At 43.1% G+C, this 27,039-nt stretch overlaps 3 protein-coding genes across 3 annotated transcripts; 1 reads left to right on the plus strand and 2 right to left on the minus strand.

Annotated features, from left to right (window-relative positions):
• Positions 1–12,456: 12,456 nt before the first annotated feature.
• LOC143511668 (pepsin A-like) lies at positions 12,457–15,759 on the minus strand. The gene is made up of 9 exons (XM_077001248.1): positions 15,687–15,759; positions 15,280–15,421; positions 14,959–15,076; positions 14,660–14,778; positions 14,112–14,311; positions 13,710–13,823; positions 13,251–13,395; positions 13,023–13,121; positions 12,457–12,830 (listed from the first exon to the last, which is right to left on the minus strand). Exons 1-9 carry the CDS (start codon positions 15,737–15,739, stop codon positions 12,696–12,698), a joined length of 1,125 nt encoding a protein of 374 aa, XP_076857363.1. The 5' UTR covers positions 15,740–15,759; the 3' UTR covers positions 12,457–12,695.
• A 337-nt stretch (positions 15,760–16,096) lies between these two features.
• prok1 (prokineticin 1) lies at positions 16,097–23,919 on the minus strand. Its single transcript, XM_077003752.1, has 3 exons — positions 18,730–23,919; positions 17,998–18,123; positions 16,097–17,433 (listed from the first exon to the last, which is right to left on the minus strand). Exons 1-3 carry the CDS (start codon positions 18,799–18,801, stop codon positions 17,314–17,316), a joined length of 318 nt encoding a protein of 105 aa, XP_076859867.1. The 5' UTR covers positions 18,802–23,919; the 3' UTR covers positions 16,097–17,313.
• Positions 23,912–26,099, plus strand: lamtor5 (late endosomal/lysosomal adaptor, MAPK and MTOR activator 5). Its single transcript, XM_077003753.1, has 4 exons — positions 23,912–24,050; positions 24,213–24,274; positions 24,901–25,018; positions 25,639–26,099. The coding sequence occupies exons 1-4, from the start codon at positions 24,016–24,018 to the stop codon at positions 25,697–25,699; spliced, it is 276 nt and encodes a 91-aa protein (XP_076859868.1). The 5' UTR covers positions 23,912–24,015; the 3' UTR covers positions 25,700–26,099.
• Positions 26,100–27,039: the final 940 nt, after the last annotated feature.

Consider the following 27,039-nt stretch of genomic DNA (forward strand, 5'->3'; position numbering starts at 1 on the left):
AGACATAATGATACACAGTTAGCAGAGTGGATGAGATGGAACATGCTCCCCCTGGGGGGGTTGCACAAAACAAGACAAAAGCAACACAAACAAATGTAAAACTGGATGAGCTGCACTGGATGGTTGGCCAGACCAAGGGTGCCATCAGAAGACATGAAGGTTCCAGTGATGGCGACCGTAGTGGACATGAAGTGAGCCTCAGTCTGGCCCAGTCTAAAGATCTGATTTAGCACCGAGATGCCACCGACAAAGAGCGACTCCACTGGTTATTTGTTGCTCAATGTGCCCAAACCTGATTTACTCTGGGTAACTTGTCTAGCAAGTTTTAATAAGTTTTATGTTCAGACAGACTTGAAAGATAATGGGAATGTAATAGCCATTTAATTAAAAGAAAACCTCTTATTAAATAGAATAAAAGAGATTTAGACCACAGCAAGCAATTTACTATGTGGTGATTACTATCCTAGAAAAAACATCTTAGCAAAAGATTTCCACACAGGCTGTTTGTGTAAAGCTTAGGACTGCATTTCTCACTAGTTTAATATGAGATTATATGAGACTATAACTCCTACATGTAATAAATAAAATTTAAATATCTAAACTGCATTTGTTGTACTCAAGAAATTTCCACTGAATAGGTCTACCATATTGTGCATGTCATATTTATCAAAGAAATAGTTGCTAATTACCATCAGTGTCGTAACCCCCGGAGTTCAGTCATGCTGCCAGTGTCATTAGGCGCATTTCCACTAGGGCCTACTTGGCGTGGTACGGTTCGATTCGCGACGGTTTGTGAGTGTTTCCATTAGTACCAGGTCCCAGTTAGCCGGCCCCTTCGGGTACTATTTTCGTACCGACTCGCTCGAGGTTCTAACCGTTCCGAAGCGGTACAGTTCTGTGACGTGGAGGAACAGCATGACACTGATTGGCCAGGGAGTGTCGTCACAGGTTGCGTCAGGAGAGCGACTCCTCCGCTATGCTATGGACTCCTCAGCCATTTTTAAAACCCAAGGAGCAAAGTCTGTTCCCTGGTCAGACGCCGAGGTACAAACCTTTCTGTTAATAATCAGCGATCAAAAAATCCAGGGCGAACTGGACGGGGCCACTAGAAATGTAAAGGTTTTTAGCGAGGTTTCCGCGCTAATGGCCACTCATGGCTACCAGCGGTCCGTTCAGCAGTGCCGGTCGGTCCAAGCTAAAAAAGCTTAACGCGATTACCGGGTGGTGAAGGACCATAACGGACGCCGCGGAGCAAACCGCAAAGACTGGAAATGGTTCCAGCAAATAGATGCCATATACGGTCACCGGCCAGCCAGTAACGGAAGAGAAAACGTGCTGGACACAGCAACGTCGGTGCTGGAGGCCACGGAGAATGGTGGGTGTATTGTGATTTCACAGTTTTACTAGGCTCGTAAAAGATGTAATATGAACGTAATATGAACGCATCTATTGTAAACGCAGGAATTTAGAGCTGTGTTTGTAGTTAATGTTACCACCACAGTCACTACTGTACAATAGCTAGCTCTTAGCCTTGCTAGTTGCTAGTTAGCAGTAGCCATAAACAAAGCATGAACAGCGATGACGTGCTACACATTTTGTGCAGTTACGCTATATTGTTGTTGCTTTCACGGGAATGCTTGTGTTTAATATTTGTTATTTTTTACGTTCAAGATTCCCCTTCCACTGACGAGGCGAACGGAGTTGGCGGAAAATGTTTCCTTCAACCGGGCTTTCCTCGGGGTGCTTGGCGAACTTGTGAACCATGCGAGACAGACGCCAGTAAAAGCACACAAAATGTTGCTTGTAGTACTATAAATATTTATTTCATATAAAGCTATACGTTATTTTTAGGTAATTAGCTTTTTGCACTTTTTTAAACTATAACTATATTATTTACATATGTTGTACTTTAGATATCTATATTTCATAATAAAGTTTGATTTCATTTGATTGTATGACTGATGCTTTTTATGCAGGGTGTGTTCAGCCTGTTTGAGTAATACCAAATTATTATCAATAATTAGAGCAACCACATACAATAATGAAGATAAAGATAAATAAGATACAATAATGCTATGTGTTAAGGGGCATCGACCGGTGTTGTGGTCGCATACAAATGATGTCACGACACTACAACCCGCGCGCCAACAGCGACTCCACCCACATTGTGTTGGTCCGCCATTGTAATGGAAACACAACGCGACCGTACAGTTCCGTTGCGAATCGGTCCGTATCGAACCGTACCGTGCCAAGCAGGCCCTAGTGGAAATGCGCCAATTGTGACGGGCAGGGTGAGCAACTAAAAAGGAAGCAATCCCGCCTGGTTCACACTACACGACTTTTCAGTCGTCAGGTTTTTGTGCCGTTCGCACTACACGACTGGTTGTGCTGTAATAGCGAGTCTTTCAGTTGTTGTGGCTTTCACACTACATGACTGATCGGCGACGCGGGCTCACGAATTACACGACTGGGGAATCGCCGACTCATCTGGCTGCCGTCCAAAAACGCGGGAACACAAAACAAAACTCTCGCGAGAACCAGCAACACCACGTAGAAGAAAAAAAAAAAACAATGTACATGTACTCCACATTTTCGTTATTATTATTTTTTTTACCGTTTAAACACTCCATAGTCCCAAGTGAACATAAATATAATCAATCGCACTATTTCTCCAGTGCTGTCACAATAACTTACACAGTGTTGTAGTAAAGTTGTAAGAAAGGTGAGGATTTTGTGTGTTTGCTGGGTTACTGTTTTGAAAAGTATTCTTGAAAGTTTTTTACATTCTTCAGAGATCTCTTCAGCGGTGCCGCGGTTCTCTCTCCGCGTTCCCATTGGCTGTAGCTAGATGCTGCTGCCGACTCTCAGTCGCCGACTGGGCTAGATATTAAACATGCTAGATATCTGCCAGTCGTCTGCGACGAGTCGGCGACCAGTCGGCGACTGCTCGGCGAGCGTCTTTCAGCAGTTCACACTACACGACTGAGCGAGCGACGAGTGATCGCCGATTTGCCTCCGACCACAGTTTCTGTCTGCGATCAGTCGGCGACTGAAAAACCAGCCTAAAATCGTGTAGTGTGAACCGGGCATAAGTCTCAGGGAAAGAGGATGTGTAACGCGGTGGGAGTCGGGGTCAGACACATTTGCAGTGAAGAGTGGACTGCTACCTTAGCGGAGCTAGTCTACTTTAAAGAAACCGCGCCCACACGAAGAGTGCGCGACTTACGAGGCATACCAAACTAAACTGAAACACTAACGAATGAATACAACGAACCACAGCGACTATGAAAGGAAAATACGTTTATGTAAAATAAGAATTCTGAAATAATACAAGGTACAGAGAAACACAGCAGAGACTAAAGTAAACAAGATATACAAAATCACAACGACCAAATACGCCAGACCACTAATACTTGTACACGGGGGAAAACCATCGGGGACTAGAATCAAAAACACAGAAGCTTAGACTAAGAGGACACGAACGCTAAGACAGACAGAGTTAGACAACGTAACAGATCACAAAGCAAACAGCAGGAATAAACTAAGAATAAGAACGAACATGGAATGCACTACTAGGAGTAACTAAAGCTAAAACATACAACGGACAAGGAGACTAAACTAACCAAATACAAATGCAAATACTTACAAGGCTTTTACACACAAAACTAGGGCTAACAATAAGAGTAACAAGAACTAAACCACCAGGTCACAAACACACACAATAACCCACCATGAGAACACAGAAAACCAGGAACTAAATACCAGAACAATAATGAAACAAACAAGAAACAGGTGCGAAGGCAAATAAAGGCAGGATTAATACAAAGAAGGTGTGGCAGACAGGAGGAGGGTGGAGCCAAGCGTGACAGGATGGTTTAATAGAAAGTGCGCAAACCAAAAACCCGTGACATTGTTCCAGATTAAGGAAATAATAACCAGCAGTCAACTGGTACAAAGACAAGACATATATAGACAAACAAACGACCCTCAGGTGAGACAGATCACGGGTCCCGCCCACCTGAGGGACTAACATCACGTGATCAAAACAGGACCGCTGCCGCTGTAAACGGGGGCGACCGGCAGGGGGCCTATGGAGTCAAATTAGGGTCTTTAATGGTGACGAAAAAATAATAATATCGCAAATATAAGATTAGCATTTTGCATTTTACGTTCCTATTTTGTTTCTGCAATACTTTCCCTCTTTTGCGTTTCTTTCTTTTCTTTGCGTTTCACATTTTATGTTGCTGCTTTTTTTTTGCAATACTTTCTCCCTTTTGCATTTCTTTCTTTTGTTTGCACGTCACTGCTTTTCTTTGCGTCTCGCATTTTACGTTCATAATTTTTTTTGCGCTTCTCTCTTTTCTTTGCTCCGGTTTTACCCTCTGTGTGGGGGCGGGGAAAGAGGCGTGGCCAAGAGCGAAAGGCGTGCTGTGAATGTTCAGCGTCAGTTCAGCTTCCTTCCACTCGCTGAACTGAACTGCTGCTGCAGCGCATCTGGTGTTAAAGGAAGAGAGAGGTCGGGTGTGTGCGAGGTGGTGGCTCATTTCAGGGCATTGTTTTTAATCGCTCAGGTTTTCAAAAGATCATTTCAAACCAACCTCAGTAAAATGTTAATAATAATATTAATATATATATATTTTAAACGAAGTTTTAAAAGGGCACTTTCGTTGATAAAGGGCAGAGTTGGTGGTGCTTTAGCACCTGATGTCTATGTCTGCACGCATATACCTGTGGTCCAGCTGGGCGACCGTCTGCCATGATACCAGTAACCAAATTGCCGCGCTGTGTGACAGTTCAACTGATGACGCTGAACGTTCACAGCACGCCTTTCGCTCATGGCTACGCCTCTTTCCCGGCCTCCACACAGAGGGTAAAACCGGAGCAAAGAAAAGAGAGAAGCGCAAAAAAAAATTATGAACGTAAAATGCGAGACGCAAAGAAAAGCAGGGACGCGCAAAGAAAAGAAAGAAACAAAGCAGCAACATAAAATGTGAAACGCAAAGAAAAGAAAGAAACGCAAAAGAGGGAAAGTATTGCAGAAACAAATTAGGAACGTAAAATGCAAAATGCTAATCTTATATTTGCGATATTTTTTTTTTTCGTCACCATTAAAGACCCTAATTTGACTCCATAGGGGCCCCCCACAACGTGACAGTCATACTAAATGCACAGTGAAAGAGCTGGAATACTGTGGGTTGATCTGGAATGGTTCTCTAAGGAAAGCAGCCTCTGGGTCCCACATATAAATATATAACAGAAACAATAGCTGACCCAGAAGCACAGTGGGTTTCATTGAAAGTTATAACTGCTGTCTTACTGTCCCATAAGCCCGACTCAAAAATTATGTGATGTCTGACTTGTGTGGGACACAGAAGGTGTCAAAGTGGCCACTGTGCCACTGAAGAGCACACCACAGTAGGACAACTGAGAAAGTGAAGAATATAGACAGAAGTGTTTACCAGAAGTGTTTTATTCCACATCATACTAATGTTTACTCTATTAGATTTTTATTGTTATCATCTGGTAAACACATTCTTCTTATGACAAATGATTGGAAGAGACAGAAAAGTTTCAGGCTGGTGTTTTAAGCATTCTTTTTTTAATCCAAACCACTGCATGATACATACAGTGGGGAAAACAAGTATTTAGTCAGTCACCAATTGTGCAAGTTCTCCCACTTAAAAAGATGAGAGAGGCCTGTAATTGACATCATAGGTAGACCTCAACTATGAGAGACAAAATGTGAAAAAAAACTTGAGAAAATCATTTTGTCTGACTTTTAAAGAATTTATTTGCAAATAATGGTGGAAAATAAGTATTTGGTCACCTACAAACAAGCAAGATTTCTGGCTGTCACAGGCCTGTAACTTCTTTTTTAAGAGGCTCCTCTTTCCCCCACTCATTACCTGTATTAATGGTACCTGTTTGAAGTCGTTAACAGTATAAAAGACACCTGCCCACAACCTCAAACAGTCCTCACACTCCAAACTCCACTATGGTGAAGACGAAAGAGCTGTCGGAGGACACCAGAAACCGAATTGTAGACCTGCACCAGGCTGGGAAGACTGAATCTGCAATAGGCAAGCAGCTTGGTGTGAAGAAATCTACTGTGGGAGCAATAATCAGAAAATGGAAGACCTACAAGACCACTACTAATCTCCCTCGATCTGGGGCTCCACGCAAGATCTCAGCCCGTGGGGTCAAAATGATCACAAGAACGGTGAGGAAAAATCCCAGAACCACAAGGGGGGGATCTAGTGAATGACCTGCAGAAAGCTGGGACCAACGTTACAAAGGCTACCATCAGCAACACAGTTCCAGAAGAGTATTGGGAGAATGTCATATGGTCAGATGAAACCAAAGTAGAACTATTTGGTAAGAACACAACTCGTCGTGTTTGGAGGACAGTAAATGCTGAGTTGCATCCAAAGAACACCATACCAACTGTGAAGCATGAGGGTGGCAACATCATGCTTTGGGGCTGTTTCTCTGCAAAGGGACCAGGACGACTGGTCCGTGTACATGAAAGAATGAATGGGGCCATGTATTGTGAGATTTTGGGTGCAAACCTCCTTCCATCAGCAAGGGCAATGAAGATGAAACGTGGCTGGGTCTTTCAGCATGACAGTGATCCCAAGCACACTGCCAGGGCAACAAAGGAGTGGCTTCGTAAGAAACATTTCAAAGTCCTGGAATGGCCTAGCCAGTGTCCCGATCTCAACCCCATCGAAAACCTTTGGAGGGAGTTAAAAGTACGTGTTGCCCGCCGACAGCCCCAAAAAATCACTGGAGGAATGGGCCAACATACCAGCAACAGTGTGTGCCAACCTTGTGAAGATTTACGGAAAACGTTTGACCTCTGTCATTGCCAACAGAGGATATACAACAAAGTATTGAGATGAACTTTTGTTATTGACTAAATACTTATTTTCCACCATTATTTGCAAATAAATTCTTTAAAAGTCAGACAAAATGATTTTCTCAATTTTTTTTTTCACATTTTGTCTCTCATAGTTGAGGTCTAACTATGATGTCAATTACCGGCCTCTCTCATCTTTTTAAGTGGGAGAACTTGCACAATTGGTGACTGACTAAATACTTATTTTCCCCACTGTATGCTGAAATGGAAATAGCCATTTATTTTCAGAAGTCTGTATATAAGAACAACAAACATTTGCCTCATTGGTGATTGGCTCTTGACCAGCCTGGGCAAGCCTGACCTGGGCAGAATAGAGATCTTGCCTCTTGTATTCCTCCAGAAAGACTTTATCCTGCAGCTTCATGATATAGTTTTGCCTTTGATCAATGGCACCCAGTACCACAAATAAACACTATATTTAATGCTGACCCAGACACAACATGAAGTGTCCAGAATCATAGTTCAATAAAAAATGCAGGCCATTATAGCATAGGATAAGTAAGGTACAATGTGGTTGGCATTCTCATATCAATGTGATAGTGATCACAGTGCAGATACCCTCCTATTGACATATAACCAACACACAAAGGATTAGAATCGACTTCACTGTTTTATTAAGACTCCTTTATACAACTAAAACTGTCAATGCATATTAAATGTAACCCTATCAATCATGATATAATAATTTTTAGTAATCATAATGGTTTAAAACAGTGCAGCATGAGGTCTAATCAAGATATTTATTTGTTTTTAAACACTGGGAGGCAACTTAATGTAACACCTTGATGCTTTTGTGTTATCAGTATTTTCCATTTAGATATATTTCCAAGGTCATCTACATTTTTCCTAACAAAAGGTTAAGGTTAGGGTCTTAGTATATGATTGATATTGCTTTGTGTGTCACGTTGAGGACCCCGGCCCCTCCCTTTTGGGCGTGTGTTTACGTAGTCTACGTGCATCGTCTGCGTCTGTGGATATTTCGTGGTGATAGCTATGTCATGTGATAATCCGTCTCACCTGTGAATCGTCTCGTAATCACCTGGGGTTAATGTGGTTTGTCTATTTAATGTGCGCTCGCGCAGTGTCCTGTGCTCGTCGTTGTCTACAGTCTACACGTTGTGTGTGTATCTCTGTTCTCCGTGCGCTATTGCGCAATATCTATATGTTGATTAAAGTGACGTTTGCCACTAAAGTACGGATTCTGTGTCTCGTCCGTCTACCGCCGCCCAGCGTCACAGAACGACGAGCCGACCAGAGACACCCATCATGCCGGGCTACAAAGGCAAGCCCAAGAAGGGCAAGAAGCCTAACAAGCGGCATCCCCGCTCTTCGTCTTCTTCCCCACGCCGCGGGGTTTCGCCGACACTGGCGCAGCTCAGGGAGGACCCGGAGTGCGCGTACCTGCTGTGCGCAGCTCGGGAGACCTCCATAACCGAGCTGGCAGCGGAGTATCGCCAGACGGCTGCACGGATGTGGCGGGAGAGACATCCCTCGCCTGCCCGTGAGCTTTCGCCTATACGGGTCAGCGTCCCCGAGCTCTATGGCGAGACAGGGACGTCATCAGAGGGCGAGCTCGGGGAGGACCCTCCCTGCAGTGAGGAGGAGGGAACACCCCCGCACCGCGACGCCGCGCCAACGCCAGGACAGCTGGAACGAGACCCGCAGTGCGCCGCCCTGCTAAAGATGGCTCGGGAGACCTCCAGCCCCGAATGGGCGGTGGTGTTCCGCCAGGAAGCAGTGAGGGGCTGGCTGGACAGACACGTGTCTCCTCCCCACGCCCTCTCGTCTCAGAGGGTAGACACCTGCACCGTCAGCGCTACCGCGTCAACCCCGGAGGAGGAGTTCGGTGAGGGGGATTCCCCTGGCGAGGGGGAGGAGCAGGAAGAGGTGGAAGCCGCCTACCCCCCCCTCGCTCGACGACGCGTCCACCGTGGACTACGGTGGAGAGGGAGTGGACTACCCCCCCTCGCTCGACGACGCGTCCACCGTGGACTACGGTGGAGAGGGAGTGGACTACCTCCCCTCGCTCGACGACACGTCCACCGTGGACTACGGTGGAGAGGGAGTGGACTACCCCCCGTCGCTCGACGACGCGTCCACCGTGGACTACGGTGGAGAGGGAGTGGACTACCTCCCCTCGCTCGACGACGCGTCCACCGTGGACTACGGTGGAGAGGGAGTGGACTACCCCCCGTCGCTCGACGACGCGTCCACCGTGGACTACGGTGGAGAGGGAGTGGACTACCTCCCCTCGCTCGACGACGCGTCCACCGTGGACTACGGTGGAGAGGGAGTGGACTACCCCCCGTTGCTCGACGACGCGTCCACCGTGGACTACGGTGGAGAGGGAGTGGACTACCTCCCCTCGCTCGACGACGCGTCCACCGTGGACTACGGTGGAGAGGGAGTGGACTACCCCCCGTCGCTCGACGACGCTTCCACCGTAGACTACGGGGAGGAGGAGGAGGAGGAGTCCGAGGAAGAGGACTATCCCCCTCCGCCCGTAGGTCCCTCTTCCGTCATAGAGGGCGGGGAGGAGGACGACCGTCCTCTGTCCGTGTACTCAGGCGTCTCTGAGTACACGGACAGCGAACTGTGCTCGGAGGAGGAGGACGGTCCACCCTCCTCTGAGTGTTCTGCGGGGACTGTGAAGGGGAGATGGACCCCGTCCGCGGATCGCTCAGGAGGAGAGAGCATGGAGTGCTCCCGGGGTGGCAGCCCGGAGCAGCCCATGGAATGGAGCCGTGGCAGCGAGACGGTGGAAATGGAGGTGGACATCCCAGAGGGCCAGCCGAGGGGAGAGTCCGTCCGCCGCGCTGCAGGGGGCGCGTACAACCGCCGCGCGGCTCCGGGCACGTCAGCCCGCCGCGCCGCACCGGGCGCGCCAGCCCGGCGCGCCAGCCCGCCGCGCCGCACCGGGCTCGTCAGCCCGCCGCGCCGCACCTGGCGCGTCACCCCGCCGCGCCGCACCGGGCGCGTCAGCCCGCCGCGCCGCACCTGGCGCGTCAGCCCGCCGCGCCGCACCGGGCTCGTCAGCCTGCCGCGCTGCACCCGGTGGAGGGAACGCAGCGAAAGCAGGAGGAGGACTGCCCAATGCAGCACCAGCAGCGCCGGATCTCTCTCCTCTGCTCGCGCTCCTCCTGGCGCGAAGCCTGGTGCCTGTTTCTTGTTTGTCAGTCCCAATGTTTGTGAGTTTTCCCGTCTGTGTGTCAAATCCCCTTTTCCCGTTTATTCCTCTGTGTGTGAGCGTGCCTGTTTGTGTATTTGTGAATGTGCCGTTGAATGTGTTTAACGTCTTTTCCCCCGTCTTCCCAGGGAGGGTGTGCTAGGCGATTCGTGATGGACGCTTCGCCAAGGGCAGTCACCTCCCAGACGCAGGACTGAGCGCGTCGGATCCGCCCATCGTCGTGGGTTCGGGGCACTCGGTCCTGTTGGCACCCCGGGACGGGTAGTGCCCTTGGAGGGGGCGTCTGTCACGTTGAGGACCCCGGCCCCTCCCTTTTGGGCGTGTGTTTACGTAGTCTACGTGCATCGTCTGCGTCTGTGGATATTTCGTGGTGATAGCTATGTCATGTGATAATCCGTCTCACCTGTGAATCGTCTCGTAATCACCTGGGGTTAATGTGGTTTGTCTATTTAATGTGCGCTCGCGCAGTGTCCTGTGCTCGTCGTTGTCTACAGTCTACACGTTGTGTGTGTATCTCTGTTCTCCGTGCGCTATTGCGCAATATCTATATGTTGATTAAAGTGACGTTTGCCACTAAAGTACGGATTCTGTGTCTCGTCCGTCTACCGCCGCCCAGCGTCACATTGTGACACTGAAAACCAAATATGCTTGAGTGTATCTACCACAATAGCATGCCAGGGACCGATTGTGGTCCTGATGCCAGGGACCGATTGTGATCGTGATGTCATGGACCAATTGTGGTTGTGATGCCAGCGACCAATTGTGATCGTGATGCCAGGGACCAATTATGATTGTGATGCCAGGGACCGATTGTGGTCGTGATGCCAGGGACCAATTGTGGTTGTGATGCCAGGAGCGGATTGTGGTCGTGATGCCACGGACCGATTGTGGTTGTGATACCAGGGACGGATTGTGGTTGTGATACCAGGAGCGGATTGTGGTCGTGATGCCACGGACCGATTGTGGTCGTGATGCCAGGGACGGATTGTGGTTGTGATACCAGGGACAGATTGCGATCATGTGAAGCCTGTGGGTGTAACGCAGCACCCCCGAACACGGTGGTGTCGCGCTGGTTTCGAGGAGTGTAGGACTCAAGTGCAAACCCACTAAAAGCAAAAGGCAAAAAACAGCCAAACTGAAACCTCCGCGACCGCGGGAAAACGAAAACAAAAAACCCAGAGGGAACAACAGAAGAACTACACGGAGAAACTCGACGTGAGTATAGACTAGGTAAGTAAACAAACAAAAACACGCGGAAGGGAATACAACGCGTCTTAAGAAAAAATGGCAAAACGAAATTCACATGGAGAACGGCTCAACATGTCAAAAGGAGAAAAAAATAGATGAAGCTTAGGTAGGCAAGACCTAAGCTTCTACCAGATTACCTGTCAGCCTGTCCACCAGAACACTGGTAGACAAACCGACATAGAACAGAGAGGGAAGAAACAAACAGAACGTACGAGAGACAAAACCTGAGAACACTCAGGGGAGAAACAGAAATAAACAGAGAGACGTAGTAACTGCACAAAGGCAAGAGTAACTGGCTTAGGCTGCGAGCGTGAATACGACTAACAACTTCAGCAAAGGACTGCTGAAGTTGCTCGCCTTAAGTAGGCTGCAAACACCTGCAGCCTATTGTGCCTGATTGCCCCCAGGTCTAGCTCGCGGGCTCCTCCTTGTGGCGACCGGAGGACCTGTCCTGGGTCCAACCCTGACAGTGGGCACAAGTACGAAAATTAAAATGATGCAACAACTCCACCCTGTCCAGACAATGCACTAATATTGAATATAAAAGCAAAACCAATGGGAAAAAAACAATTAATTTCCTTTATTTTGGAAAAGGTGAATTGGGTGTGTATTGTTGAAAATCCACATATTAAACACACGATAAGTCCGATAAGTCAGGCATTAAAAATAAAAGGTCTGTATTAAGGAGTGTGTAAAAGACCTCTTTATGATGGGGCCCCCTTGCCTGTGGCCTCTGTCAGACAGCGGTGGTATTGTGGCTATTTGTGTATTTTTGATCTGTTATTTGTGTGTGTGTTTTGGTTTCATGCCCGTGCCCCATTCAGGTGGTGCACGTTTTGCCTCCTTCACTGCACCACCTGTGCGGAGTTACTGTGTTATTTCCTTCAAAAGCCCTTTTGGTTTGTTTGACTGTTGTCAATCATTGTTCCTGTGACACTGCCCTTCTTTAGTTCTCGTTAGTACAATTTTATGTTCGTTATCACTGGTCTCGTTAAACTATTCAGTTGGAACTTCCTCCTCCACTTCTACTCCAGTGACAATTGTGCTTTGAATAAGGTGGTAAAGGGGTGTATTAAGAAAGTAGTGGAATCATGTTAAAATCCTTTACATTTTTATTGATGACGTATAAGAATCAACTTCCATTTATTTCTATATATCAAAGGCCCTACATATTAGAATCTGAAATAAGAATCTAGGTTAACAGTGTGCAGTTGCTGTCCTCTAATAACACAGTAATATTCAGTATGACTACTGAATAGTCTTCTTCCAATTGTTACAGGTAATTAATGATAAAAGCAAATTATTGGAGATTGAAAAATGATCACATTTTGTATTCTGCTCTCAAGCAAGCTGAGCCAAGCCTACACTATTGTTTGCTCTGTTAAAGATGGTATAGTAGTTTCTAATGAAGACATCTCCCAGGATCCACAGTGAATCACCACTACCACTGAAGCCTGTTGTGCAGGAACCGTAGCTCTGAAAGAAACAAACACAAGATCGTTATTTATTTATATATGCTGAATTTAACTTTGTTTTTTTTCCCAACCTCATGTAAACAAGGATGCATAATATCACTGATGCGAGGAACCACCATAACACCTCCAACTTGTGGCGAGTTCCCTGCTGACCACATGGACCATATGATAACGTATTGCACAATGTGCTGACCTGAGAGATGAAGGATGAGGGCGGGATGGTGAAGCTGTAGCCGTTGATGGTGAAGGTGATTTCCGGGAGGCTCTGGACGTTGCTGCAGCTCACGGTGGCCTGCAAGGCAAGCGTGAGAACAAACGACATTATCTGTCTGGTTTAGAGCTGCTACACGATACACAAGTACGTCATCTGACCAGAGCCATCAGAACCATATCAGCTTTATAGATAAGCCCATCAACTCACTTCTCCATACTGATCTGTGGTTGCGCCCAACCAGGCGTTGATGTTGCTGATGTCGCTTGTTGGACCAACAATCATTGAAGTGCCTGTATCAACAATCGCTTGACACGAGCCAGAGCAAGCAACTACCTGGCCGTTGATTGTAACGCTGTGAAGATTTAACAGCATAGTTTGAAGTTGATGGTGCAGCTTTCACAGTGCATTTTTTTATCCTACAAAGGAAGTTAAGAACTATCCACATGTAAACTAAAAATGTGTAAATAGTAGTGCACTTGGTGTACTAGATGTACCTGTCAGTGGATGACAAAATGTAGTATGAATTAAAAAAAAAAATTAAATTAAAGCTCAGGTTACATTTAACTTCCTCTGTCATGTTGCTATTTGCCTAAAACTAGGGAGTATGTAGCTGAAACAAGATCAATGCCGCACATGTGCATATACAGGACACTGAACATGGCCCACCTGTCCATGGTGATCTGATAGTAGGTCTCAGAGGACAGGGGGATCCAGTTGATGTTGCCAGTGTAGTAGGCAGTGTCAATCTCACCTAAGAGCAGCACACTGCCCTGCTGACCGCTATAGCATTCAAGAGGAATCAAGTTGAGATAGGTGGCTAATTAAGATTGAAACTTGCGATATTAAAGTACAAATGTTTTGATGTTAAAATATAATTCAACACATTTGAAGCTAGCATTGCTTTTAAAGATAGTTGAACATTAGACTAAACACTATTAAGCAATAATAATGTTTACAAGCTGGGTACTGGGTTACATGGAGTAGTGTGTTTTTATGTATAACATTTTTGGGAAGCAATATGTAAACAAAAAGTAGGAGAAAGACGTGGTGAATCAGGGACACCCATACCCGTTGCTCAGGTAGACAGAGAAGACATCCTGGGCCACTAGGCCCTGGCTCATCATGTTGTCAAAGACAGGGGTGGCATCATCAGAGGAAAGGGATTGGTATGCCAGCCCAAGAATGCCATCTGCCAGCATGCTGGCCATGAAGGGTGCCTCAGTCTGACTCAATCCAAAGATTTGGTTTTGCACGGAGATTCCTCCGACCTACAGTGAAAAGCACTGTTATGTGTGTTTCCAACAATGTCCAGTCCCTCTCAGGGAGGACATATGGCTTCACATGTCAAATGTGGCACATTGGTGTGAATGCCAAGGCATGAAATACCAAAGCAAATAGAAAGCCTGTCTGGCCTTATCAGCTGAAATCAGAAGAAGCTAAAGATCGAGTGAATTTCACTCAAGGTCAGACTAGCACATGAGCTTTGGAGAAAGTTTAGGAAAAAGTTCAAAATCAGTGTCATGCTTTGGTTTGATCCAGGCTATCAGTTAACAGAGGTGATCTGACGATAGTATTGTGTGTTTTTTAGTGACAGGATTCAGAATAAGGTGTCGTACCGTCACAGTGTCGTAACCCAGAAACCCCGTCATACTGCCAGTGCCGTACTCAATAGAGAGAGCTTCATTGTTGGATTTGTAAGTGCTGGACTGCTGTGGATTGAACTTATTATGGTTCTCTGAGGAAAAACAAAGAAATAGTGGCACCAAAAGAATGATGTTGCTTTATGGCGAAACAAAATCTCATATAAATCCATTCATCCACAGGACTGTGTACGGAGGTAATAAGATGAGATAAGGTTTAACACTAAAGTTATTTCAAATCATCTCTAGTCTCCTGTGTCCACACTGGTACTTACGGCAAGCTTCACTTGAGCAGTAGACAGAGGGCACCCACAGGTTGGAGGAACCAGAATCAAAAATCACTTGGAAGGACTGAGGAGGGGTGCCAATGGAAATCACACCATAGTAGGAGAGCTGAAAGGGAAAAACACATTTTTTTCTACTGATTATTATCCTCCTGCAGAGCCTTGAAAAATGATGACTAGTTTATTCAAATCATTCATAAAAGGTCTACTTTTTAAATTCACACTACTGCATAATACAGATACATATGTTGAAAAGCAAATAGCCCAAATGTAGCCAGATGTATAACAACTTTATGTTTTAGATGGACATACGTCTGCATCATTGGTCATGTATTCAATGCCATTCTGAGCAAACTTGATTGTGGGGTTGTAGGGATATTTCTTCCTGTACTCATCCCATTTGCCTTTTTCCATCAGCTTATCACGTGCAGTTTTGCCCTTGATCAGCGGGACTCTGCGATGCAAGTGGTGAGGTTATTTCCACAGACTCAAAGTTGAGACAAACGCACAACCACAAATGCATGCACAGAGTGAAAATAGACAAACAGCACAAAAACACAGCGGAAGCCTGCTAATTTTTGTCAGCCATACAAAAATTATATACATTCTTCAAATTCCGTGCATGTTTGCCATGGTAAGTGTGCCACTACGGCTTGAAAACACAGAGGAACCTTCACTATAAAGCAATAAGACTAAGCAGAAAGAGGTCCAGTACTTACTTGATGCTTTGGGCAATCGCCACTAAGGCACACAAGGCCAGAATCAGCTTCATGGTTCTTGCTGTTGCTTTACTGTCGCATTCAATGAGTGAAAACACACAGGCTCCAGGCTTTATATGCAGTCTTATCACATTTCCTTTTGAGCCGGATTTTCACGCAGATTGGGCGTTAAAAGTCAAACGTGACTGACCTTTTATACAATGTCATTCATCATGATTTCAATGTGTCACTGCTGTTTTGAAGTTGAAATATCAAACACTTCTCATTTTGTTTTATCAGGGCAGTGGCTTTATCCCCTGAAAGTTAAATTGTTACATTATATTTATCTTTGATAAGCCTTATAAATGATATCAGATGTCAACACAGCTCATAAATGTTTCTTTACTGATTCAAACACCCATTATGTTAATATACAAAGTATGTATACAAAGAAAGAAATGCACACAGATACAGCTCTCCTCACTGAAATGTATTGTAGGATTAAAATAAAAGATTTCGGTTCATACTGCAAGAATATTTGCATCAGTTTGTTTGTATTTTTTGTATGGTTTTGTTGTCACTGCTCCTTCAACAGGAGTTCTTTGCAAGGTCATGTAGACATATATACATCCTGTGATATATGCTTTAATATGTTCATATTTATTTCTCATTGACACATTTCTCACTGTTGTCACATTCACGTCTGTTAAAGGAATTAGCTATGAAAAACATCAACAAAACACTAGTGGAAAAAAACAAACAAAACATTTAGCAATTTCACATGAACATTTTCCATGAAGGATTCTTTGATTTCTCATTGCCGAGAGATATTGTTTCTGTGCTTCAAGCCCAAACTCTAAACATATAACGTGCATTGTACAGTACATCTCATTATTATTTTACTTTGCTGATTACCATTCTTAATATTTGTGTGTTGGAATTTGAAGTACTGCACACCTGTGGAACCACTGGGAGATATATAATTAAATGTGTTTATATATTTATTTCTGATGCAATTTGTGTATTTGTTGTTCTTTTTTAATTGACACATTTTAATTAATGAACATTTAATACACACATAGTTACAATGATCCATTTTTGATTCCCATTACACTGGCAAAGTTCTATGAATGTCCTCAGAGAATAAGCTGGATAAAACCCCACTGTACTGTGACAGCACTCCCTTGTTGTTCTCTAGGAAACAGCAAACAATCTATACAACAGGAAAATCCAGAGAGATCACTTCATAATCACTACACATGCACTCTTTTTCATATTCTCAAGCATTGAAAAACAAGGATAAGACCGTGAAAATGAAGTTGTAGATTTATTTGAAATATTATGATCTGGGTGTTGGTTTTGATGCATACTAAACCAGAGCATGTGTTTCAATGCACATGATGGATCAGGTGCCAAAGTAAACCAAGTTTTTGTGACCTTGTTTTTGTGAACCCAGCATTATGAGGGCATTCCCAGGTACACTGGTCTTTCAGAGGAAACATGATTACAGGGTATCTAGTGCAAGGTGCATGAATGTGAGAACTCAGGGCATCGGGGACAGTGCCACTGTATGTGCTGTCTTCTTTTCTCTTTTGAGTATTCCTTTCTCCTAACATATGGTCCACGGCTTTCCACATCCTCTTTGCAGTTAAAAGTCTATGTTTTTGTAATCTTTAGTACACCGGTATCTGGTGTCTGCGAATCTGGTGCACACTAACTGTGGCAGACAGGGACAGGTGTGATGTTGTCTCTTCCCAGGGAATGGTACCTATGCAAAGAGATGGAATAGTCAGACAACAGCGCATCACACTCCATCAATCATGGCTGTGTTGAGTTACCTTACTACAATACACACTCATCACACTCATCTTCCTCTCACTTACAGAGATAAACAGGTAATAATGTCTCTTTAGTCATTGCATTTCCCACCTCAGCTGTTTTCCATATGCCTGATGTGTAATATTGATTGCACTCGGGCAGCCAGGGACCTGATTACCATCTGATTACTATCAGATATACTTTGTCAGCAGCTGCACCATATACAGCTGCCTCCCCAAAGCCAGCTCTCTTTATATATATATATATATGTATATATATATATATATATATATATATATATATATATATATATATATATATATATATATATATATATATATATATATATATATATATATATATATATGTTCAGAAAGGGGGGGTGAATAAAAGAATGAATGCCTGAATATTAAAAATATATTTATTATCCAGATATCAGCATCCGTTCTTTCATGCAACGGGGTCTTCATAAGTGTGTGTGTCTGTGATGGTGATGATGGGAATGTGTAACTACCTTATGGCTGAACGGATGACACTCGTCCCCCTCCAGCCCCTGCGGCGTGCACATCCGCAGGCCACGCAGCCACAGGCTGACAGCACAGCACAGCCCCACGCCACACTGAATGTCTCTGTCGCACGCCTGCCACATGACCACACACACACACGCACACACACACGCACGTGACCAGACACCCCCCCCCCCCCCCCCCCCGACGCATGTTCACGCATTCACACGTTCACACATACGCCACATGTACACACGTACGCACACAAATGCACAGTGACACAAGGATCCATTATGGGCATCATATCAGTTTCTGTCATGTGTAGGTGTTCTGGACAATAGCAAAACAGAAGCATCATGCTACCATTTACTGATTACTTAGTACGGTAATAGGATGTACAGCTTTTGTGATGATCACATTGATCTGAGCAGTTATACAGAACAAAAAGTGTCATACTGTTATCAACACAAATTGTATATGATTTTTCTGTTTTTCAACAGTTTTTTCATGATTTTACTTTACTGAGATATTCCCTTACTGAGATGTCCTTTGTATAACAGTCTTTTTATTTATGATTTCCTTGTATTTTTCAGCATAACAGCTATTGGATTCAGGCAATTAATTCAATTACTTATGAAATTAAATCAAACACAGAACTTGGTCATGTTTAGTTACTCTTAAATACTATGCAAAAAGCATATAAAAAGTCGGTCAGGTGTAATGATATTATGGAGACCTACCCCAGTGATGACAGCACATCGGAAGCCACTCAGAGACAACAAGAGTACTGAGAAGAGGACCACCAAGCTCATAGCAGCAACAGGAGAGCTCCGAGACACGATTCAGCTCTCTCGATTTCCTTTTGTATCTGCTCCTTGTAGCTCTCTCTAACTCTGTCTCCCTACTCTCCTCACTTCTGATCTCAGTTGTCTTTCAGATGAGGGCTGCCCTGTTGTTCCTTGTTTGTTAGTCTCTTCTTCTTCTTCTTCTTCTTCTTCTTCTTCTTCTTCTTCTTGGGTGTCCCAGATCCAGTAACTTCTAAAGTGAGATTCAAAGCATTCTGTGCCTATATCTCGGCTCACCCCCTTCACCCCCCTCCCCTACCTCAACAGGGTCCTCGTCATCCCCTTCTTTGTGACGCTGGACAGGTCGATGGAGCTACGTGATTCCACGCACCTCACCCTCAAAATCCCCTGGCTTGAATCATTGCTTCAATTAATGCATGCGTTATTCCTTTTGCTTCAAATGGACACAAATGAAAACTGCATGTATTGACCCAATATGGGATTTTATTTGTTTATTTATTGTGATACCTTCTAAATTATTTTAAAGTAAACAAGAATGAACTGTGGAACTCTTTGGAAGTTTCTTTGGGTGTTTCTGACATCAACAGTGTTAGTGTTAGAAAATTATCACCTTAAGGCAGAGAGATAAATTTCACGGTAGGCCTAGATAGCTTTAAGACTCTAATTTAAGACTCTTGCACATCATAAACTCTAACATCAGAGTAGGTCAAATATATTTTAGTCCTATATTTGTAACAGGCCAATCATTCATTATATAAAGGATACATTTTCTTCATGTTGTTAAAGAAAAAATAATACCTGAAATAACAAATATGCTCTACTGAAGACACAGGTGCAGCTACCAGAGATAAATTAACTTACCATCCTGAGCCTGTATTAGCTGGCCATCAAAACACACATTACACTTGTGTAAAGGGAACACTGTGCCCTAGGACCACGGTCTTGTTATCTCACTCATGGTACTTCTCCACTTTTATAGAACACTAATGTATATATTTGGGTTTCAGGCGAATACGTCACAAGTTCTCCAGAACAAAACGGCCAAGGATCCGGTCAAAGTAACATTTCAGTTACATTACATGAAAGGGTTCAGCTTTCAGGTAGATCATGACAAATTAAACTTGTCACCACTCTTAATAAAATGAGGTCTACAGTCATTAAGTGATATAATTCACTCTGTCATTCAATGGCATTTCCCATCTAAGAATGCAAGTCAAGAAATGGGTATGTGCATCTGATCTTGTGACCAAAATGACCAAATGCTACTTATTTTTTTATAATACTAACTGTACAGGACATAAGACATACTTCAGCAGAACAACAGGTGACAAGAACCAAAGGATCATGGGACATGATCCATATTTCCAATATAAGCCTGCTCTCAGCTGCCGTTGGTTTTGGCACTCTCGTGTTAACTTTTGGCTTTAAGGTTTGGAAGAACGGCAGTAGCTGTGTTTAATGTTTAAATGCATCTAAACCCATCTGGGTGAATTACACTTTGACTCGTAAATGACAGTAAAAGTTGGGGTTTCTGTTTACAATATGGCGTGGATGAATTCAGGAATCTGACACTACTGTGCTGCTCAGTCTAATGAGCTGTGAAACCGGCATGACGCATCGCAGCTGTAGCCTTGAATTAACTGCCGTGAGGGTTAAGTCAGTTTAAAAGCTGAGGTGATAATGTGGGGGAGGAATGCCGCTATTCACGGGAGCTGTATTTCTTGTATCTTCCCAGCCTTTTAAATTAGAACCGGATAAATGATGCGATGTGGCTGCGACGTGTGTGAGGTATGACAGGCTGGGAGGTGTTGCGCGTGTCTGTTAGATTTTGATTTAGAGCCGTTAGGCGGCCCATAGGTTAGTCAGCAGGGTATCGCTGTGCTGCACTGGAAGATGTATGACTGCGATCCATTGGCCACATAATTACATTGCCCGTTTTTGCTCTGTCAGCACAGCGGTCTGGGCCCTGTCTTGCAGGACAGGCAGAAATCATGTCAGAGAGAGAGAGAGTTTGAGGTGACCGAAAGTGCCCTTAGCTGCAGTATAAAACTTCGTGTATAGCTCCAATGTGGCGATAAAGAAATGACATTTTTCAGAACTGACAAACGTTTCTAATTTAATTTGTTTACATAAACGTTAACCAGAAGCATTATCCACCATTCTAGAGGCCAATTTGATACTCTTGATACTCTTCTCGAGTATCCTGTTGGATATTTAATCACCTATAACGGATCAAGATATACAACTAGCACAGAATAAATAGTACAGAATATACTGCAGATAATCAATGAGCATAGGCTACTTCGTTGTACTTACTGGAGGCTAAACATGTATATTTACCCAAGGATCATGCACGTACTTGTTCCAGGATGTACTAGCAAAGAACTTCATAATTGTTATAACAGTTCGCCTTTTCATGCTGGCACAAATCAAACACACTTCACATTTATGTGGTTTATGCCTTTTTGTAATCAGACTGTTCTGTGCTATTTAAATCTGCCCAGAACACCTGGGCATTAAAAGAGATTGCATGTCATTTTATAATAATATAATAAAGAATAATGTCATTCTGATTGTTCTCTTGACCTTTGGTGAAGCAGAGCTTTGTTATGATGAAAAGTATGTGCTTATATGGTGCAAAGATTATAGACCAAGCTTCCTTCTGTTTTTTTTTAAGTGAAAAGGCTTCTGTTTTTCTATTATTTTCCTTTGACCTCATTTCTTTTAAAAGATTATTATTTGATAGTTAATCTCCTCAGACATGTTTACATTAGTCATTTTGAAAAGCACGAGAATGAAATATGCAAGTCATCTAAGCTGTGTTTGGGTGGTTCCTTTTGTATGGGTAGTTGTTTACGGGTTTCTTTGAAGGTGTAAGATGGTGGTTTTAAGACTCAGAGGATGGGAAATGTGTTAGGATGCAACAAGTGAATAATGAATAGATTAAACTCAGATAAAGATTTGATATCATACTTAGTTTTGGAGGCTTATGTAGCCTAATGTTCTGGAAAATATGGGTTCACTGTGGCTTCACAAGGTAAGTAATGAATGGGTCGTCTTTGACTTTCTCATAGTTCTGTACATACAGCTGTGAAGAACAGATAATTCAGCTTCATAAAATCTGCCTATTGAAGTTCAATTATTTGATGCTTAAAATAAAAAGTTACTGCATTTCATATCAACAGAAAATCAATTCCATTAGTAAAAGAAAAGAAAAGAGAAATAGTGTTGAGCTCAGAAGACAGGATGTCCAACTCATTGTATTTTCTTGGCTTTTTCAACATGTAGCCCAAAGGTAAGCCATGTCTTTTGAGTTAGAACTGCCATCTTTTTGTCAGGATCAATTCATAACAAAAGATGTCAATGAACATGTGACAATTTTGTGGTGGCATTGTCACTGGACAGAGAAAGTAGCAAAGATTTCTGATAGGAACATATACCCTTTTAAGAGTGGGTAAGGAGAAATGTTCTTTTCATGGTTCATTCAGGGATCATCTGATATCCACATTCACGGTGAGCACTACCATTCCCCAGGGATCTTGCTGACAATAGCAGATAAATGTGAGCTTATAGCATCCTTAAGTAGATGATTTCTGTTGGATGGCATCTGAGTCCCCTTGCAAGACTAAAATACACTGGGAACCCAGCATTGCTATCAAAGGGAAAACCGATATGTATGGAAGCAGTTATGGAAGATTTTATATACATATTGCATATGCATATATGCACTCTTTGAATCTAAGCCAATGGAGCTTTTTCAGAATGTTTATATGCCAAGACCTTTGCATTCCTGTCTTTCCAATTCCTAATAGATCTGCAACTGCAAAGTGATAAAATAAAGTAAGGGCAAACATCCTCAAAAGCAATTTAGAGCAAACAGCACTACGTTCTGTACGTATGAGCTTCAAATATTTACAGATATAATTTGGAAAGTCAACACCAAGATTGTCCCAGTGGTGATAGGGGCACTTTGGGGCTGTGTCTCCAACAGATTCCAGGAATTACAACGTCAATCTCAGTTCAGAAGATTCCTAGAAATAGCAAAAATATTGCGCCTCACCATCAAACTCCCAGGCTTCTGGTAAAAAGGCCCAAGAGTGACAGAAAAATGATATGACGACTCCCCATCATATTTATTCATCAGCTGTGCAAGCAAAATTCCAGGAGTATTATATGTAGTTATGTGCATATATAACAGAGGTCATTTATCAGCTGTGCAAGCAACTGCTTCTGAATTTGTAAGATAAGGAACCAATTTGCATATTAAAAAGTACATGTTTTAATCACAACATTAATTCCATTGGGTTTTAAAGTTCCAAGAGTGCAGATAAGTTCTTGTTATTTGAGTTTCCTAATTCCATAGCAGCAGATATGTCATTAATACAATGAGTATTAGTATTAAAATGCCTTTCCACTGAAAATGAACTTAAACTGATCAGCAAGCCTTCTCTTGGTATCTCCAATATAAAGCTGATTAAATATATTGCAAGTAATGCAGCAGACAACTCTTGCAGTAATGCATGTGGATGAATGTGAGGTGACAATTTATATTTTTCTGCCAGTTATTTTAGTGGTAGTGTTAATAATTATAACAGGTAGCACAGCTATATCAGCTGCAAGCTATAGCACCAAAGTTATTATATGAATAGTCATTTATATCATGCTTGGTGACCAGGTTTTTGATACTGCCTACAAGTTGTCAGATTAATGGGAAAAATAAGATCTGGGTTATCAAACCTAGGCTCTGCTGACATAATAATCCGGCCAAAGGATATAAAAGAAATCACTCACATCAAGTCGAGTAAACTTCACAATACACGGGGGGTTTAATCGTAAACTCAGCACTCTGCGACTGTACATTAAGCAATCGATTTTCAGTTTTCAGTTTTGTAATTGAATCTGTCTGTTTGTCTGTCTATATGTCAGCAGCAATCGAGGGTAAAAGGCCTCGCCCAGGGCTCAACAGTGGTGATTGTGTTAGGTATGAGCATGCGTATAATCAATCCACGATGCTTTATACACCAGGCCAGTAAGTGGCGGTATTGTACGTATCAATTGAACCGCCATTACACTTTCCCCGAAGAAAAAGAAGAAGCATCACATGTTGCAATATCAGCTGATTTCCCGGAAGTTGTTCACACAGTATTTAGTCAACAGCATATTTAGCTTATGCATTTTCCATACGTTTTCCATTAGTTTAAACGTATATTGCTGATTATTATGGAGGCTGCTCTAGAACAACATCTCGACGACACGTAAGTGTGTGTTATGTTATTTTAAATTAACTGGCAGGTCCACATTTCCTAGGGTAAAGTTAAAGCTAGCTAACCATATTTGCGTAGCTAAAGTAACTATTTAACTAGCCAGCTTGCTTGCTACATGCATAACGAATTTCAAAATGCACTTCCTTGCTTTAGAATGAAAAAACCTTCGATTGTTGGGGTTTTGTGTACGGACGCCCAAGGTCATAATCTTGGATGTAAGTAGCTATCTAACTCGTTTTATTAGATAGCTGTCAATCTAGCTTTGTTTTGAGTGTGAGGGAGGGAGGGAGAGGGGCGTGTGTCGGAGGGAGGGAGGGAGAGAGGGTCAGTCTGCAAGGATGAATGGGTGAGAATGGCACACGGTGTGCTAAGCTGGTACAAACTCCACAGCGTAAGGTGGTCTAAAGGGGTGGAAGATAGTTAAACAGTCTTGTAGAACTGAACTGAACATTTCCAAAATTGAATCTTAAATGTAGTGGATGTTAATCTCTGATGAGCTTAAATGTTTAATATTTGATTATACCAGTCTGTAAAACTTTTTTTCAAATAAAGATAAAAGTGATCAGTGAATGTTTAGCATCATCTGTAGGTAATATACAGCCTTCGTTGTCCTGAATTCTATCTGGAAGTTACAAGATAAATAAATACTTTAAAACTGGTGTTTTTCCAATATCTAAATTCAATAAAGTTTTTTTGTTTGGATTGACTGAACAAGCATCATTGAATGTCTTAATTCATAAATACTAATTCATACACACTGCATTTGTTACTATGAGAAATGCTCTGACATTGAACATGAAAGTCAGATTGTTTTGTATTCCTCGGGGGCGTGTACCCACAGGCCGCGGTTCCCTGTCTGATGAGCATGGTGGAATTGTGTCTGTCCTGGCCAAACAGGCTGCTTCTCTAACCAAAGACCCAACAGATACCCCGACTGTGTGCCTGGAGTCTGATTCGGGGTGAGATACCTCTTGTATGTTGTATTTGCTACACACACATTCACTTGTAGATGAGCTGTTCGGTTAATTCCCCTGGATTCCATATACAATTTAACCACATTTTAGTCCTTTAACAGTGGTCAGTTTCTGAACATAGGACCACTGTTAGGTAGGGGACCACTCTCAGTACAACAATACAGACCTAAGCAAGATGGCTGTGTCTAATGTACCTTACTAGCACAATACCCATAGTGCACAAAGACCACAGGCCTGGGCTGATAACCTGATCACCAGTGACTGTTTTGCACACTAAATTATCTTCAAATGAATTTCTCTTTTTATTTATGATTATTGGTTAGTCTTGTCTGTTTCCTCAAAATGTCTTTATTTATAGAAAATAAGACATATTTTAAGGCATTTAGCAGACACTCTTATCCAGAGCGACTTAGAAAGTGCATTGTCATCTGAGAATGGTTATAGAAATAAACACTATGGCACCATGAATATGGCCCACGCAGTTATGACACAGTGATGCTGTATTCAGAAAGAGTCATATCAGAATCTACCTTGCATTCATACTCATAAGCAAATGCATTTTTATGAAGGCTGTTGGCTTAGAAATTTGTTCGTCTTTGTTGCAGGAATGTGCTAGTGAGAACACATGGAAATATCACAGTAGCTGTACTCAAGATGGCATCATGAAGTTTTCTCTTTTCTCACGGGATCTCCAGTTTGTTGCTAAACCAATGATCATCCACTGGCTTTTGCTTCCAGTAATTGTGTGCTTCCTGTAAATTATTGCATGTTTTGCTTTTAAAGTTTTTTTGTGGGGGGGGGGGGGGGAGGGGGGGTGTAGGTCAAATTGCCCTCAGTCCATTGTGCTGCCATAGAACTGTCAATAACTCATCCCAGGCTTAATATCAATAATTTTTAAACTAGATATATTTGCTGTTTGTTTTTGTGGGTTTTTTTAAGCATTTTGGCTTTTCTTTCAGTTAACGCATTTCTTTTCAGTTCAGTTAATAAATTGTTTAAAAATACATACATTTTGTTGTAAGACATTAAAGCTGTGAAGAGTAACACATTAAATGTTTGTTAGTTATCTGAAGTGTGTCATGATGTGGGACAAAAGGCCTCTGCAGGCTAGAAAACATCAGACAGGCCTTCTCAGTGCAGGCAGCCTCGCTCAGTGTGACACATGGCCAAATGGGCGATGCTAGAGTTGACCATAACGGTTATTGAAAAGGTAGATGGACTTACATTACACAGCACATGTGATTTACTTTTGTATGTTTTATTTTGTATTTTATATCCTATACCAGCTCTTATATACTGTCTTTGAGACAGAGCAACAAATCGTTTTTCTATAGCCATACACATAGTTATGTTTGCATATCAGATATCATCCATGTCATGTAATTGCCTAATTCCTCCCATCCCCCCTCCCAAATGGGGTGAAAGTTCAGTGTACATGTGAGTGAAATGCAAAAGTTAGAATACAGAGCCTCTTTAGAGGAGACAGCTTATTATAGTTCAGCCTACTCTAATTCTGTCCTCTGGCTTGCTGACAGCTTGCTTTAGAGATGGCTATGACCATGCAGAAAAAACAAGGAGGTGGTTTTTGAATACTTCAGCAGTTTGTTCTATATGTTCATTTTGGGAAAGTAAATAACTATCATAAAGCAGTAATAACACCATTGGCTGTACACATGTTAAGAAATGACTGTCCCACACTTTCAGAGGCACAATCTCACAAGCCGAGTTAGGACGTGAGTAAGTACTTTTGGACAAGGACACCCCATATCGGTTTCCTGAAGGGGTAAGGTTGAGGTTTGCTCAACGCAGAAGAAGAGCAGGAGAGTTGACGGGTCATTCACCTTCTGGGGACACAGACCAGGAGATCAGTGTTCACAATAAACATTTACAAGCTTTACAGGAGACCAAGGATATTTGTTCAGCTTCTACAGAACCTATTCCTATGAACATGGCTTCCAACAAACCTGTGATCGGCTATGTTCACTTAATTGTTTTACCGTATGGGA

Source organism: Brachyhypopomus gauderio, chromosome 4 (genome assembly GCF_052324685.1).
Source record: "Brachyhypopomus gauderio isolate BG-103 chromosome 4, BGAUD_0.2, whole genome shotgun sequence".
Lineage (NCBI taxonomy): Eukaryota > Metazoa > Chordata > Actinopteri > Gymnotiformes > Hypopomidae > Brachyhypopomus > Brachyhypopomus gauderio.